The sequence below is a fragment of the Hirundo rustica genome, chromosome Z (genome assembly GCF_015227805.2).
Source record: "Hirundo rustica isolate bHirRus1 chromosome Z, bHirRus1.pri.v3, whole genome shotgun sequence".
NCBI lineage: Eukaryota > Metazoa > Chordata > Aves > Passeriformes > Hirundinidae > Hirundo > Hirundo rustica.
In genome coordinates, this window is record NC_053488.1 from 34,374,518 (window position 1) to 34,392,643 (window position 18,126).

General features: G+C 39.3%; 1 protein-coding gene across 1 annotated transcript in view; it reads left to right on the forward strand.

Moving 5' to 3' along the window:
- The window catches only part of ADAMTSL1 (ADAMTS like 1), a 358,154-nt gene that overhangs the window by 303,760 nt on the left and 36,268 nt on the right, over positions 1-18,126 (forward strand). The window contains exons 12-15 of the mRNA XM_040090980.1: positions 5,627-5,837; positions 11,816-11,995; positions 13,532-13,685; positions 14,926-16,063. Coding sequence (XP_039946914.1) covers positions 5,627-5,837; positions 11,816-11,995; positions 13,532-13,685; positions 14,926-16,063 — 1,683 coding nt within the window. The remainder of the gene's footprint in view (positions 1-5,626; positions 5,838-11,815; positions 11,996-13,531; positions 13,686-14,925; positions 16,064-18,126) is intronic.

Consider the following 18,126-nt stretch of genomic DNA (forward strand, 5'->3'; position numbering starts at 1 on the left):
CTGGCACTAGTGAAAAGGTCTCTGTCAGCATTAAACCACATCCCTAAATAATTTTCTTATAGTATCTAACACCTTAGAATGATTTGGAGTGTACCATATATGGTTGTGCATATGGGAACTAATCCAAAATTGTCACCTCACTTTGGCTCAAGACTAAAAGTTCTACCTCTATCATTTAATTTTTCCAGACTGATTATAGGGGTTGAGTGAGTGTTTTGTTCTGAAGGCTTGTTGCCCTCCTGGGGCAACAACTAATTCTGGCATCTTGTCTTGCCATGAGTAGCTGCTTACTAGCCAGTGCCACTTTCTTGTCTCCCTAGCTAGTAGAAGTATTTTCTGATCTCTAGTTCTTGTCGCAATGAGAGGGACATTTCAAAACTGAGGTAACAGTGCATTATTGTCCCTGTTGTTATTCATGACAATATAATGCCTTGAGACTCCTGTCAAGCCAAGGCTCCCATTCTGCTAGCTGGTAGAGAAAGACAGATTAAGATAACATCTCTGCTGTCAGGTTACTACCTACACAGACAGCATGGACAAAGATCAGGGGGAAAAAAATTAAAAAATTAAAAATAAAAATTAAAAAAGCCCACTACACGAAAGTATTGTTGTGGTTTTGTGAACATGAAGCTGAGACACAGGTGGGAGAATGGCATGATCCCACCCAGTACTTGACTATTCCCTTTGGACTCAAAGGGAATATACCCATACTCACAGGGTAGCCCATGTTTCAGCAGTTGTGGTGTCACTCACCTCTGGAGTTCAACAAAGAGCCAGGAACAAGGTCCTGCTCTCTTGACCTGAACTGGCAGGACACAATATGACATTAATACTTTTTTTTTTTTTTTCTAATTAAAATTTAGATGTTAAGGGCTTTACAGGTTTATATGTCCATGTCATGTGTTGGGATTTTTTAAACAGCCTGAAGCTGATAACAAATGCCCAAGCTCAATTCAAAGACCACAGGAAAGATTTTTGTTAACTATGTCAAGATCATTTCCCTATTACAAATGGCATAGTTAAACTGTTTTTTGAAAGAATCTCTAACATTTTTGATTTTACATTAATAATACAGAATAATTGCCTTGTGGTGGTAACCAGGTTTTTCAGATTATTGAGACTTTTTTGACTATTGGAAGTTCAAAGTTGTTCTCTTCCTTTTATTCAGGGGAGCTGTGATGATTGCTAAAACTGTTTGTTGCCATGGAATTAAGCATATGCATAACCATTCCTTAGATAAGCCTAATTATTTAATGAGAATGTTCCAGAAAATAACAATTTATTATTGGTCCTTTACCAATTATACTTATAATTCATAAAAGTGATGTTAGATCAGAATGTTAGTCTAATTCATAATATACATTGACTGATGAGTTTCCCAACTGGTGTTTTTCTGTTCATAAAATCCATCCATTACTAATTCACTTTGTTAGTTTCTAGTCCCTGGAAATGCAAGAAATTCAGTGCTTTGGTTCACTGGTAATTTCGTTAAATTTTGTCTAGTTTTTAGACTAGTCTTCCCTTATCATTGTGTGCAAGAGAAACTAAAGGAAAACTGTCATCATCGCTGAGATGGCCACAGCACTCAAGAGTGCTTCTTCAAAAACTTCAGGGGGCTCCAAGTATCAGTACCTTGTTATCTAAAAGTCTTTCATACCTTTTCTATGTTGTGGTCCCGTGAGTATTTCCACACAGCTCCAGCTCTTTCTCTCCTTATACCTTCCTTCTGCAGAAAACCATTGCCTTGAGCAGTCAGATCTGGTACTTTGGAAATTGTTTCAGAAACTACCAAGTCTGCCTATCTTCTTTTGTATTATATGTCCATATAGTTGACCAACTCTAAAAAACTACTAAGATACCCTTATGGAAGAAGGAAGTAATTCATTTGGAAAGTTAGAAGTTTCTGTGATCTGTTTTGGTTTTGAAATTTTGATGATACTTGAAAGAAGTTGTATTTTAGGACCATCCTCTGCTCCCTATATATTTCCAGTAGATACCTGTTTTCATCCATGTTCATTTGGAAAATGTTCACGTGTGTATGATACATGTGTACATGTATCAGGAATACATATACTACTGATAAATATGTATTCATTTCAACACATCCAGTCCTATGATTTGCCTCTTTTCTCTTACATTCCTCTTTGCTAGCCATCTCTAAATGTCTCAGTGGTTTTGAATTAATACAGTGTTTGTTCAAACAGTTCAAACATTCAATATATTTTATGAATATCAGTAGAGTTATGTAGCCATATCCTGCAGAGGATGAAAACATTTTGAAATCTGTTTTATATTAAATACAGTTGTTGAAATATTTTTAAAGTCTAGTTTGTGCTTACATACGTAACCACTACTTAAATATTTAGGAGGTGGAGATGGACAACTAGTGAACAGATAGACCTAGAGCTAGGACAAGCCAGCAGTTTAGGAGCATAGATGCTCCAAAGTTCCATTGTGTGATAAGGCTAAAAATACATTGTTTCTCTGTTATCACACATTAGTACAGCTTTGGGCAGTAGTGGGGGAGAAAGGAGAAGGGATAAAATGTATGTTTTGGAACAAAACTATGCAATTCTTTCATCAGGCTCTGAAAAGTAATATAGGAAGTACCAGATGACTTTCAGCTGTTCTATAACCCAGCAAATATGCAGATTGTTCCCAAAGTCTATACCTTAACAGCAGCCGCAGTCAGCTTACAAAGATACCAGTTCCATTTGTGCAAGCTTCCTTTAGCTTGATTCTGCAACTACTGTACTCACCCTTTAAAATGTAAGATTCTTTCTTACTTGAATTTTAATTCTGTATTGACAGATGCATGTAGGACATTCTCTTTTGTATGCCATATGCACTGGAAGAGTCAGTACAGCAAAACACCTGGAGGGAAAAATAGACAGAGGAATTCCCAACTAAGTATCATTTGAAATAAAACAGGACATATTTCAGTTAGCATAAAATAACACTCTACAGTGTAGGGGCAAAACAGCAGTGCTACAAAAAAAACCACCAGTATTATATATATATATTTTTTTTTTTAAAGATTATTATCTCCAACAGTACAAGCACTCTAGAAACTAACTGGTAAATTTAGTGGGATAATATGAATTCAAAGTATTGCAAGAACTTCTAGCTGTTATAAAATAATTCTACAGCCCTGTAATTCTGTAAGATTATCACTGGTTTTCTCTGTGCTTCTTAGGTCTTTGAAATTCATTTACAGGTTCAGTTATTTGCACATCCCTACTCCACTTGACACATCTGCTCTACTCTACGTTCTTTACTTTCCATCTGTGAAAGCCCATAAAAGTCACTTGGGACTACAGAAGTACAAGAGTAAGAGGAATTTGACCTAACAGTTTTGAGAGCTCCTCAAAGGAAACTCCTCTTCAATGCAGCTGGAAAGAATTGTGAACAAACCAATGTTAGTTATGGGTAGGGTAACAGATGCAACCTGCAACATTCAGAAATTTCAAGCGCTGGAAAAACAAATTCTTTTTCTTTGTGGAAACACCGCATTTCTTTCTGGAAGAAGAAACAGATAACCCTGTTCTGAAGAAGCCAAGATGTCCAAAGGGTTTATGTGGCTTGCTAGCCATGGAGATGTGACTTGCCAACAGAAATATTTTGCACTTATACAAATAACAAACAAAATCTTACTGGAGGCAATAGCTACTGCCATCACTTGAAAAAAAAAGAAACTCTGGCAAATTACCATGTACCAAAATAGATTCTGAAGTAAGAAAATGCCTTCTTTTCACCACCTTCTCAAATGTCTTATTTTATATTGTGCCAAAACTGAAGGGGAGATGATATTCCCATTAATTATCACAATTTCATGGGAAAATCTGGGAATATTTCTCCCCTGGGTCATTCATATGGAGAACATACTCCAGCTTAGCTTAACTGGCTGCCATATGTCACTCCTATTCCACTGATAAATAGTTCCCAGTACATGTGTACAGACTAGTGTCCTTCGGTGTATTATGGCCTGGAAAGTGACCACAGGAACTTCTAACTCAGTATGCAAGATGCATTTATTATTAGAAAGGGTTAAATAGATTGTTGTCATTGCTCCTAACAGAACCAGGAATATTGTCTAAAAGCAAACTACACCATCATTAGTGCTTACAGTGAGGCTTCGGATGCATCCTTTTATAAAATCAGAGAATGTCACCAGCAGATAGAGCACAGTAGGGAAGCAATATGCCTTTGGTCCATTAGGATATCATCCAGGGAGGAAAAAATTTCTTACATATTTAAATTTCTTAAGGGTGTTACTTGAAAGGGATGAAATAAGCTCAAAAAAATAACTTTATAAAATGAAAAGTGGTTAGAATTGTTCAGTGATTGTAGTGTAGTACAATCTTAAATAGTTATTTCAGTAATATGTTTGCTAACATAGTATGTTTTACATGCACCAAGCAATTTCCACTGACTGCATCAGGGCATCAGAGTGGTTTTTCTCTGCTTCTTCCACAAAACCTGCTTCATTCTGCTGACATGCTTCATAACTTTCCTTCAGTATCTGCCTCCATCCTGTTTGTAGCCTGAGGGTATCCTCCTTCATATTCACTCTCTTTAAGCTCCTGCCTGGATTTGCTTTCTTCAAAGATGAGTTCTCTGAGCCTTCCTTTTCCTGAATTTTTTATTTACTCCCTCAGCAGTCAGTTTCATTAATGCAGTGCTGGAAAGGAAGCTGCTCTTCAGATTTAGAAAACATGGCACTATCTGGATTTCATACTTTCATTTTGGATGTGGGAGTATATCCAGGTCAGCATGGAGATTTGCATGAATTTGTTGGGCGGGCTATTTCCTTATATTTGCTTCCTGAACACAGGATTGATTTTTGTGTATATATTTCTACATATCTCTGAAGTGCTTTCCAGCTTAGACATGAGTGGAAGACCTAGTAGTATTTTAAACAATTTTTCTGCATTTAGCTGACAGAATTAGAATTGTACAGCTCAAATAGCACAAATCTGGTTTTAAGGTGGTGAACACTGAAATACCATTATCAACAATCCTGTTGATGCAGGATTTACATAGCTAGTTCAGAGAAGATCTAGCTCAGTGACAGGTCTTCATCCAGGGGTTGATGAAGATCCCCTGTTTTCCATTGCATCTCTCAAGGCCTTAGTACCTCCTATCTCAACAGTCCAGAAAATTCAGCCAGGAATCCCAAAGAAATTTGTGCTCAGCATTTCAGTTTTACACTTTTTTCATTAAATTTTCTTAATACTTTCCTTTTGTTGTTGTTGTTGTGGTTGTTGTTGTTGTTGTCATTGTTGTTAAGATGTGGGGAGAAAACCAGTTAATTAAATCCACTTGATGCTGAAATATACTGTCCATGTTCCTACAGACAAAAAAAAATTCCTACTGTAGAACACAAAATATTTCCTGTAATACTGCAGGAATTCCAGAGACTTGCAGTCCAAGAACTTCTGACAAGAGATGAAAATGCAGAGCTGCAAATATTCATCTTACCTTATCCTCCAGCTACCAGAGTGACATTGATCAGAAAAGGAAAATCTCCTTTCATTTACTGTTTCTTCACTCCATGTCATAATAAGAGACAAATCAAGGTGAAATTATTCTGTACTTAAGATTTTCTCTGCTGACCCCTTCACAGATGGGAGATTGGGAATTGGAGCACTTGCAGTCTTACCTGTGGGGTTGGTTTGCAGACACGGGATGTCTTCTGTTCTCATCTGTTATCAAGAGAGACCAACGAGACTGTGATTTTGGCAGACGAGTTGTGCTCTAAACCCAAGCCATCCCTCGTGCAAGCCTGTAATCACTTTGACTGCCCACCCTCCTGGTATCCTACAGAATGGCAAGAGGTAAGAATTTATATGTAACCTCATTTTATGACTCATTGCACACATTTCAGGGGTCAGAGGACTGGAGCACCTCTCCTATGAAGGCAGGCTGGAGAACTGTAGTAGAAAGTTCTCCGGGGATACCATAGGACAACCCTACAGTTCACCAAGTGTGCCCACAAGGAAGCTGAGGAGAGACTTCTGAGAAGGGCATGAAGCAACAGGGCAAAGAGTAATGGATTTAAACTGAAACAGGGTAGATTTAGTTTGGATATTAGGAAAAAATGTTTAGTGTGGGGGTATTATGGCACTGAAACAGGTTGCCCAGGGGGGTTGGCCCATTCCTGAAAGTGTTCAAGGCCAGGTTGGATGTAGCTTTGAGCAACCTGGTATAATGGAAGCTATCCCTGCCAGGGGCGGGGCACGTGGGGGATGGGGTGGAACTAGGACAACTTTTAGGTTCCTTCCAACACAAACCATGCTATGATTGTATGGTTTTGTTTTAGCCCATCGGCTAGAACATTAGTTTAGGAATCGTTAGTCATTCTGACAAGCCATTAAAAAATGGCAAAGTGTGCATTTTTTGCTTTTAAAAAATGCATCAATATTTCAGAGGTAAATAATAACTGTAGCTATTTCTAATGCAGTTATTGGAAAAAATTAACTGTTGGCTGTAGATTTCAAATAAAAATGTCTAGAATATATTGGTCGGCTGCAGTGAGTGAACTTGGATGAGCTATGTCAAAGTTTCTAGAAATACTAAACTAGAAGGATTAAGGATAAAAGAGTCTTTAAAGCATTTTGAGTATTTCGTGTATTCTCAAACAATAATTTAGCTTAGTACAAGAAACATTCCTCATGCTTCAAATTAAGAAGCGTATATTAAACATTTCCCTTTGGGAGATGGATGCTTTATTACACTAATTATAAAAATCCCTGTCTACACAATGGATGTGTAGAAGGCTTTCCATCTTTAGAACGCGCCCTGAAATTAGTTAATTTGCTGGAATCTGGTTGCAAATTAAAATACTTGTGTAATTCAAAATACTTAAAGATTCTTCTTTAAATGGTTGTAAAACTACATTTTTAGTAATACAACTACAGGAACAGAGGATCCTACACTATTGTCAAGACTAAAGAAAAAGTTTGCTGTGTGGTATAGGTGTAAGCAAAATAACTGTTTAAATCTTCATTTTTTGATGTGTGCAAGTCTTCATTCTATCCTATGTGAAAATTATGAGCATTTTGGATAGTGCTTACATATGCCTATTCAATGTCTGGGTATAAAATCTGGTCTTCACTTAGGAGCCAGGGAGTCATCTGTTTAGAACAATTCTGTGGTGTTTCATGATTTGTCTCCTGGTATTCACCACATGTATATACTTACATGTACTTTTGAAAAAATTCTAAACCATAGGCGTAATAAGTTAAATTTACAAATAGCAAATATTATTCTACTAGCTCATTACATAATAATGGAATTCCAGCATTTATAAATTAAGATATGCTAGAAGGAGCACTTATGCTTGTCTAAGTCCTATATTTAGCCACAATCCTTACAGAAAGCAATTTTCTGTAAGTGTACATGAACAATCAGAAGAGATATAGTATGTGGAAAAAATTCTTTTCTGCTAACAGTGACCATTAGCTACAGGCCACACTAGAACAGTGTCAAATCATTTCTGCTAGAGCTATCACCAAACAGGTTTTTTCAGGATTGTAACATTTTCAGGATTGTAACAATTTAAACATACATACTTTCACCTGTCTGAAGTAATTTTTCCAACTGTTCAAGGGCTCTAAAATGCTGTTTCTTTGAAAGGTTTAGCAGATCTTAGTGAGCAGGAAGCTCGATTAAGTATAAAAGCTTTAACAACTATGTTAATAAGAAATTAAAACAAACTGTTCACAAGTTCACAGTTGTGAAAGCTGATATATTCTCTGAGCTGAGAGAGAACCTGTGCTGTGATTCATTACTACAGTTCAACAAAGGTCATATTGTAGCTCCTCTGCCTTACTTACGGCCTTACACAAACTTTTCAGGCCAGGCACTGAATATTTCCTGTGCTTACCTTTCTCCAGAGGAAAAGACCACAAAAAATATGCCTATCTCCCTACTGTCTTCTGTATCTGTTTAGAAGAGTACTGTGCCAGAAAAAAATCTCTATTCCATCAAAATCAATCTCCATTCTCTCATTTTTTAAAGGTGTCTGTTCCTTCTTTGCAACACCATCATCTTTACAAATATTTCCACCCTGCAGGAAAGCCAGAACTTGCAGCTCAGTCTCACGCAGGTTTCCTCTCTGAAAACCTGCACCATGAGGGTTCTGCATTACTCAGGAACAGCTGTTTGCTTCTGGGATGTGGAAAGAAAAAATAACATTTGGAAAGGATGTGAGTGGCTGAGACAACTTCTGGAGGTGACCTCCAGTAATGCAGCAAAACTGCTGTAAGTTCCTCCAGCAAAAGAAAACCTGAAGGGTTTCTTTCCTTGCAGTAAGGGACCCACAACACCTCCCCTTTCCCCAGGCTCCTGAGAGGATTCCCCCCATAAAAGGACATGAAAGGCCCTTCAGAAAGGTGCCTTCCTCACCCTACAGAAGGTCCTTTAAATCTTCACCAGCATGAAAGCATAAAATCTGTTCTCCACACATTTATTTGGCTTCATCAGTGGAGTCTGTGGTGCTTTTTAGAACACTTACACTGGTTTAATGAGGAAGATTAAACTGTAATTACCAGTGTTTTCTTTTCTAAGCATTTTATGCTTTTAAGGAATGGTTGTCTGAATTAAATGCCATTTGAAGCCCCAGTGGTCCTGGCAGATAAACATACAATAATTATCTGTGCTCTAACCTCACAAACAATTTTTAAAATATCTCCTTAAGTATTCCGGACTATTTATTTTTAAATATTTATATGTCCTAACTAAATACATTAGAATGTCAAACATTTTCAGTGGTGCACTTCTGGAGCAGAGTTTAAGCTTTCATTTTACAAGGCCTTATAAAAATCTGTTCTGCATAACTGAAATGGGAGACATCCATTAGTAAATCTTCATCCACCTTTGTCTTATTACTGAATATGTGTTATAGTCTCAGTCCGAACATTCTTTATTTGCTATCAAGTGCTGTGTTTGATCCAAAGATAATTAGAACGATGACTTTAAAACAAAGTCAGCGCAGTAAAACCGGTAGTATTTTCTTATATTTTCCTATCTATTTTTAATGCAAACCATAAAATGTCTCTTCTAAATCTTCAAGTCTCAGGACTTAAAACACTGAGAGACCTTATGAGAAAAAAGTGTTTGCTCCTTTTGCAGGCTCTTCATTTTACTGTAGAGTCTTAGCAGAGAATTAATTTTTGTGAGTAAGGAAAAACCTGTATTGTACACCTTGAGTAGACAGCAGTGTAAAATTAAACCACATGGGAGACCATGGAAAGGGACCAGGAGTTCCTGGTCAGTGGCAAGCTGAACATGAGTCAGCAGTGCCCTGGCAGCCAGGAGGGCTGACTCTGTCCTGGGGTGCATCAGGGACAGCATCGCCAGCCGGGCAAGGGAGGGGATTGTCCCCTCTGCTCTGAGCTGGGGCAGCCCCACCTCGAGTGCTGGGGGCAGTGTTTGGGTGTCACAATACTTAGATATAAAGCTATTGGAGAGCATCCAAAGGAGGATAACAAAGATGGTGAAGGGCCTTGAGAGGAAGCTGCATGAGGAGTGGCTGAGGTCACTTGGTCTGTAAAGCCTGGAGGAGACTGAGGGGGGACCTCATGACAGTCTACAGCTGCCTCGTGAGGAAATGAGGAGGAGCAGGGACTGATCTCTTCTCTGTGCTGACCCAAAGGAATAGCCTGAAGGCATGTGAGGGGAAGTTTAGGCTGGATATCAGGTAAAGGTTCTTTACCCAGAGGGTGGATTGGGCACTGGAACAGCTCCCCAGGGAACAGTCACAGCACCAGTCTTGCAGAGTTCAAGAAGCATTTGAACAATGCTCTCAGGCACTCTTGGGCCTGTCCTGTGCAGGGACAACACTATGTAAGTGAATAAAGTCCAAGAAGCAAGAAAATATATGTTTTGTTTTATATCTGGTAGAGTTGGAAGAGCAAAGAGACTTCCTGAGATATGACTGATTGACCGTAGAAGCAGAATTTGTGATATTCATGGTGTGTAACCCATCTTGTATATGATAAAAGTCTTTAGGCAATGGCAGAATGAATTTTCCTCAAATGAGAGGCTGATAGACATTTTCTTCTGTTGAAACCTACAGTTTTTCTTAATTTTCTGGAAACATTTGAGCTTTGCAACATTCTAAATAAGTAGGACAAAAGCTAATTTTACACATTAAAAGAAATCAAATATAAAAATGTCTTTCTGCACTCCTTTCTGTCTTTCAAAGAAAATGTTTATCCTAAATATTCAGGCTAGCATTAAAGTCCATGTAGCTCTTTATTGAAGAGAGAAGGACTTTTCATGACTACAAGATTTTTAAAAACACTGTTTTTAACTGCTTAAGTATAGTTTTTAATACTTCTCCATATTACTGTCTGCTCTTCTTTAATTGCCATGTCACAAGCTATAAGCAACTCCTGGTATGTCAGTGTAATGCAAACTCTCCCTTTCCTTTGCTAGAAGAAGGGAGAAAAGGAGTTGAACTGGCTGAACAGAGCAGAACTGGGAGCCTGTCACCAGCCTCAGCAAAAGGATCCTCAGGAAAAAGGGCTGAGCAACTAAATTTACAAAATTATTCAGGAAAGCTACTAAATTTGGTTACTCAAAATTTCGTACCCTTCTTGAGTAGAAAAGTGGATACAGAGAGGGATAATTATATTAAAGACAGAGAGGAGGTTTGTTCTCTCGATATTAATAATCTCAATATATTTATCTATTGCTGGGCACAACTTTTCCACTCTTTCTGACGCTGTTAGTGTCAGAGCTCAAACAGAGATATTAGTATTTAGATGTTCTACATCACATGCAAGTGCCTCATTTTCCAGGTGGCGTAGTGGTGTGAGAGTTGTTTTATTAAGTTATTTTTGTAAGATTTTTGAGTTATTTTTGTAATGGTTTAGTCTACTGTACCCCCCTGTGTTTTGTAATAGTTTCCCCCCTTATAAGTTGGTTGTTTAACCAGACGTTTTCTGTCAGTCCTTCCTTCCCTGCACCTGTCCCTGTCAATTCCCCCCTCTCCTCGTGGTCGCCCTGTCTGTCACTTCAAGACCCTTCCCTGGATTCTGGAAAGATCCAGGAGCGGTGTCGAGTGATAGGCTGGTGCCCGGGGAATCCCCTCCTACCCTCCTGTGATTTGTTAATGGTTAGAAGTTGACACCCCTGTTACCACCCCCGTGTTCCCTGGTTGGCTGACCCGTTGTCAGCCCTCTCCCATTTATAAGTGGCTGTCAATGTTTGATCTCTGCTCTCCCTGGGCAGCAGTAGGCTGAGGTGGGGCTCTTTGCCGGACTCCCCTTAATAAACTACCTTCTACCCTGCCTAAAGAGAGACGACCCTTTTTCCGTTGCCGCAGTCGCAACTCCATCGGGTCCACTCGCTGGTGTGGGGAACCAAGAACTCACCGGGAGGAGGTTACTCGCCCTGCCTGTAACCCCGACCGAACCTCGTTGTGGCAGTGCAGAACTGAGCTAGCCTGCACACCTGCCAGATGTGAGAGGACACTGCTATAAGGTGAAGAGGACAATTTTCCCACCTCCATATTGCACTGCTGACTCACTGTTTCCATGTCATTTGAACCAATACCTTAAAACAGAACACTTCAGAAATGCAGAAATAGTTTTTCTGTATTTTAGCAAACTAAGCTGCTTCTCTTTTCCAAAATAATTTTTACATTTTTAAAAGCAGTCTACTTTGAGGTCCCTGAAATTTTTGTTTTATGTTTTCTATTTGGCCAAGACCAAGTGTTGATTTCTACCCTAATTCACAAGTAATGTTTGCAGCAAGTAGGATGGCGCTGGTGTGATATTAGGCGGCTGTCTCTCTTTGCTTACAGTGTTCTCAGACCTGTGGTGGTGGTGTCCAGAAGCGAGATACACTTTGTAAGCAGCGACTGGCAGATGGAAGCTTGTTAGAGCTGCCAGAAACCTTCTGCTCCATGCCAAGGACCGTTACACAACAAGCCTGCAAAAATGAGGATTGTCCCAATGAGTGGCTTCTCTCTGACTGGACACAGGTATGCTGTTTGTATGCATGAGCATTGTACAGATCTTGGGGAGCCAGTGGGGACAGAGAAACCAAATAAGGTCAGACTCCACAAAGCATGTTTTGCCCAGTTTTGTCCTGTATTCTGTCCTTGTCATCCTGGTAGGGGACGTTATCACTTAGTTCCATGTTCCTCTTTGGTATCTGCTTCCACAGATGTGCTTTAGCCATCTGGCCAAACCTTTAAGACCTTTCAGGTGTAAATACAAGTCATGCTCAAAAAATAAATCCCTACCTCTTTCATGCCTATGCTTATTATTTCATCCACGGTATTGATGAAGAGTAATCTTTATTACCCTAGGCTGCACATTCTTTGTTACCAAAACTAGCTGTTCTGATGTCAACAGTCTTTTCCTTTTGGGACCACTCCAGCCCTTTCCTATGATAAAGAGAATAGAAAAGGAGGGAAGAGAACAGAAGAAGAGGGGAATGGAAAGGGGAAGGGGAATGGAGGAGAGATATTATAAAAATATAATTTTACTTTATACAGTCAAAACAAAGACAAACATTAATGCCAGTGAGCATGAAAGTCATTCCACATCTTGCAGTCGCTGCCATCACCATTCCAGTCCTCTCTCATGGAAGGTAGTAGAACTTGTCTTGTGGAAATTATAAAAGAAATACCAATCACCCTACAGAGCTGTCCCATCTGCATCCTTCTTAAAGGGATCGATCTGGGCATTTTACCCAAATTAGTGTGTGTTTTCATAAAGTCTCCAGACACGTAGGCATTCTGGCAGTGAAAATGGTAATTATGGTGCTCTACCTATTTTCTAGCTCTTTTTACTGACTGCTGCTTGAGTTGCAGTGCAAAGGCACTGCCTGTATTTCATTTTCCACAATGCTATATACATAAATATGAAACTGATTAGTCATGACAAAGTCCATCAAAAAATGTCCATCTATGCAACAAGCATTGCAATCTGGTATTAGAGGTTTTATACTGTTCTGTGTAAGACGTGTAGTAACTACAAGGCTGAGGCAATGAATTGTGATTATAATATTCATCCCTTTATTGTTCCTGAATAGATTTACAAGAGCAAAGCTTAAAGATCAAGCTTAGGCCAGATTTTATCGCACCAGAATGCAACTGTGAACTGCATCTCCATGAGGTCTGGTCTTGGACATGAGCAGGAGCTTTTCCAGCCAGCAGACACAGACACATAGAAACAAAGTTCAAAGACTGGCTTTGAACTGTAGCACAGTACCATTCAAACAAGGGCACCGTATGACAGAAAAGAATAATGGGTAATGGGAGCATGGAAAGAATCTAAGCTTTACAGGACAGAAAATAACAACTATTTCATCTCCTTACTGTGCCTGCACTGTTCGTAGCTGCATGGTCAGATGCTGCTCTGCTTTATTCTGCTGCAACCTTTAAAACTGAAAACTGTAACTTTTCTATCCTGTGGTGTATGTATGCAATGTAGATATGGGAGGTGACGAGGGAGTGTGTGACAAGGAGCACCTTTTCTGTTTCTCCTAATGTTTCTCATCCTGTTCCTAGTGTTCAGTGAGCTGTGGAGAAGGCACACAGAGTCGAAATGCTATTTGCAGAAAGATGCTGAAAACTGGAGGTTTTGTTATCATCAATTCCTCACTCTGCCTCCCTTTGTCATTCTCATCCTTGATCAGGCCCTGTTCACTAGGCCCCTGTGCAAGTAAGTGGAAAATGTGTTTGGCAGTGTCTGGGGAAAAGGGATTGGAAATCCTTCACTGGGAATCCCATGCTATTTCCTGCTCCACAAACTTCTTTCACACTAGTATTACTCAATCTTGTGTAGTGTGTTTTTCACTCTGAGAACGAGTCAAGCCAGTGGAGGAGCGCTACAAATTTCACTAATGGAGCTGGATGTGAGCCAGTGTGCTGGAAGGGAACTACTAGTTTCGGGAAGAACTGGCTCAAAATTTTGACCAAATTCTAGATCTGATTTTCGCAGCTGGAATGTAGAGTCTCAGAGATACAACACAGCAGCCTGAGGGCTGGAACAATTAAACTCTCTGCTAGAACAGCTGCAAGGGAAATGGTTGATAAGGGATTTTGCTGACGATCACTTAGAAACTTATTATTTCATTGTGTCACTCCAAATCCTCTATGACCTGAGATTTCTATCGAACCATGCAAGGCAAGTTAGATGTATTTTATATTGGTAGTTCATGCATTTGTTTTTGCCCATCAAAAGTCCCCCTGTATACTCCTCCCTAGTTTACAGTAAGCCAATTGGGTAAGTGAAAGTCAGCCGAGCTTCAACTTGACTCTGAAACTGCTGAATGTTGGGTGTGTAGGGAGAAAAGAAGATCTGACATTTAGAACTAAAGCTTGGACCAAATGTTTCATGGTATTTACTAATAATATGCCTATAAAGCTTAATTTAGTGCTTCATAATAAAGACCTCTGACACAGAGATCAGGAAACCAGAAGGACACACTGAACCAGGGTACTTTAATAGTATTTACCATGTTTTTAAGCCTAGCCCAGAGAGTTTTGTTGTGTTCAACATAATTCCTTGAGGTATCCAGATTTTCATTCTTCCTTACTTTTATGAGCTGCAAGATCTTGTTGTCTTTGAAGGTTTGGATGGTAAATGCTTGTCTGTTCAGTGCATTTCTTAAACAGTCTTTGTTTAAGTACTTTAACAACAACTATGTTTCCACTCAAGTTTTCTTTCTCCTATAAAGCTTTTATCCCTGGCTGTTTGGTTTCTGCATATACTCTAAGCTACTTTCTCATTCCTGAAGTGTGTCTTGTTATTCTTCATTTTGATTGTTCTACTCTAATGTCCAGCAACTGGTGGCCAGTTTCTCCCATTACTGTTTAATGGGTTAAGTGCTGCCTACAACAATGTATTCTACTGGTTTTGTTTAATGGTATCACACACTAATTATATAATGGTATTTCAGGGCACAGCAGACCAGCTCATAAGCAAAGCCCACATATAATGGCTGTAAAGCAAGTTTACATCCAGACAAGGAAACAGAAGAAACTGCACTTCATTGTGGGTGGATATGCCTACCTGCTACCCGAAACTACTGTTATCCTCCGATGCCCTACCAGGAGGTTCCATAAATCAAGGATCACCTGGGAGAAGGATAACAAGAGGCTTGTCAGTTCAGCTCACATAACCATCGCACCCTATGAGTACATGAAAATCCATCATCTGAAGCCTTCAGACACTGGGACGTACACCTGCACAGCAGGGCCAGCCAGGGAGCATTTCATAATTAAACTGATTGGAAGCAACAAGATCATTGCTGGGCAGCCAGTAGGTATTAGGGAGGAAGAAGTAATGAGAAAGGCTGGCTTAAATGATGCTTTGCGAACAGAGGATAAACATCTCAATGGGATTGTCTTCAATGGTAGCAAGGCTGAAAAGCGAGGGCACCTCACTAACCCCAGCAGCTGGTATGACAATATTGTTTCAAGGCTGCTACAGCTCAGGGGCTGGCCAGGGGAAAATTTGGAGTCCCGGGAAGCCCAGGTGTCCATGGAGAGAAACACATCCTCAGAAGAGGACCAGAGCCGAGAGCATAGTCTGCCATTTACTATGGTCACAGAGCAGAAACGTTTGGATGATATTATAAGAAATTTGTCACAACAGCCTGAGGAGCTTAAAGATACCTACACTGAGCATCTTGTTGTGCAGCTGGCTCATGAGGTTTTCAAGAGCTACTTGGAGCACCGGGAATCTGTCTTCAAAGCATCAAGACAAAAAGTTTATTCAGCCTCAGTGGAGTACCCTTTCCACAGACGTGTGTCTGGATTTACCAGTTCCCTGAGGACATCGTCTGCTGAAACATTTATTCCCACCTCTGTAGACCTGGCAAATGGCTTGCACAGGCCTCATCAAAAGCCTGCCATTCTCCGAAAAATTTCAGCAGCACAACAACTTTCTGCTTCAGAGGTTGTCACCCACCTGGGACAGACGGTGGTCCTAGCAAGTGGCACACTGAGTGTGCTGCTTCACTGTGAAGCAGTTGGAAACCCAAAGCCCACCATCAGCTGGGCTAAGAATGGAGAGGAAGTGAAATACAGTGATAGGTAAAGCATTTTATTTAACTTTTAAGAAAATAATTGATATTTTGACTTGTCACTCTCCATGTTTTACTTCCTGTCAGTTCCATGGACAAAACCATATTTTGCTGTAGTCTGATTTTATAACAGAAAGAAGGGCAGGAGCATGTGAAGTGGTAAATGGGGTAAACAGAGCACTGTAACTCTTCTGCAAGGTCTGGACGGTGGGTCAGACTGGTGTGGCAGACAGGAACTTTACTTCTGTTTAAGTAAAAAAGAAGGGATTGTAAAATACTAAAGGACGTAAGTGTCTGCTTATGTCCTTTAGTTGTCCTAAGTCAAAAGAGCACTCTGCATCCAGAGACTGGGAGCCTTAGTATATTTTCCCATCTGAATTTGGAGATTTTTTACTATGAAGATTGATATTGAGAAATGAATACTGGTCATTTTTTGTTAGTATTATCCTCTGTTGGAGCTGAAATTGCATTTCTCCTAGTGCTCCAGGAGGGCCTGACAGACATGGTTGTGGTAAGAGACGATGGAGGAGATGAGGCTTTGGCCTTCCACATATGCATTAAATTGCACTAGGATAAACATCAAAGGTCATTATAATCACCATTTGCTGTGTATGCTCTGATGAAGGCTGTAAACTGTGGAACCACACTTCATAGCTATTTGCAGCTTCGCTGTCATCTCAGCAGACAGATCATTTAGCATTTGTCGTGTCACGTGAATTGGTGAATCCTCATCTGTTTAAACTCTGGATGCTGATCCCAAGTGTAACCTGAGAAGCTGACATAACAAAATGCTTTCAGGTAGCCTTTACTTTCCTATCACTCCACATTATTCATTTGTGTGGAAGGGAAAACAGAAAGAGGTTATTTTCAGTACAAGTAATATGCTTAACTGTGTTGATAACATGCATTCTTCTCATGTGTATGCTTGGGATTTTGTATTTTGGTTCTGTTCTGTAAGAAATCAGTATATAAGAACAAGAAAAGACTGTAGTAGACAGTAGTAATGAGCAGCATAGTATAACAAAATTGTCCAGACATCTGCTAGCAACTCCTTCTGTGCAAGATACTGACATATCATGCTAAGACATATACATTTAGTCATAAGGTCATAAGAAACGATGGAATCAAGACAAAAATTAATTTCCAGTGTGGTGCCCTGGGATCATCCAGTAAAGTTTTGATTTAGGTAAAATTGCCCCTTCTATACAGTTATGAAATTATTTTATTAGCTCCTTCTTTATTTTGACTATTGAATCAATGAAAAAATAATTGCTTTCTATCATGATCTGAGTTTCGTGGTTCTTGCCTCTCTGTCTGAGGGCTAATAAGTATATTAAATTTAACACCAAAAAAAGAAAAAAAAAAAAAAAAAAGGGAAAAAAAAAGAAAAAACCCAACAACAACAAAAAACAACAACACTTTTGAAAGTGTAGGTCACTGAGAACAAGAATGTACCTCTGGTTGAAATCACATGCAGTCATAATCACAACTTGGACATAACAGAATCCCTTCATTTGGACATATACCTGTGAAAATAACTATAGGCTGCCCCTAAAACCAGTTTAATTTATAAATTTTCATCTAGTGGTTCTATCGTATTGGAATTGAGCCATTAAGTTGGGGGTTTTTCCCTACTTGAAATGACTGTAACTTCTGTGGTACCCATGAAAGGAAGGGACACTACATAAAGTTCACATATGAGGAATAGTAGACACTACAGTCATGGGAAACTGCAAAGTTTATTTCACACCCTACAAGCTGTCATGATATCACAACAAGTAGATAAATTTAGCTGAAATAAAAGACACTTATATGATTCCTGAAATTTCAGTTCAGATATTTTTATACATAATTTCACAATTCCTTTTCAATCTAATTTTTTTTTCCCCATTCAGTTTGGCTGAAATGGCCTTAAATGTTTTGTTTTGTTTCTGAATTATCAGTCAGTTGTGTGTGTGCTCAAATTTCTATTGGAAAGTCTAAGGAAAGTATCATTTGTTTTCCAGTTAGTGGCATAAATCATTGACAACTCTTCTTTAAATGTTGAGGCAGTTTCCACTTTATGAATATCCT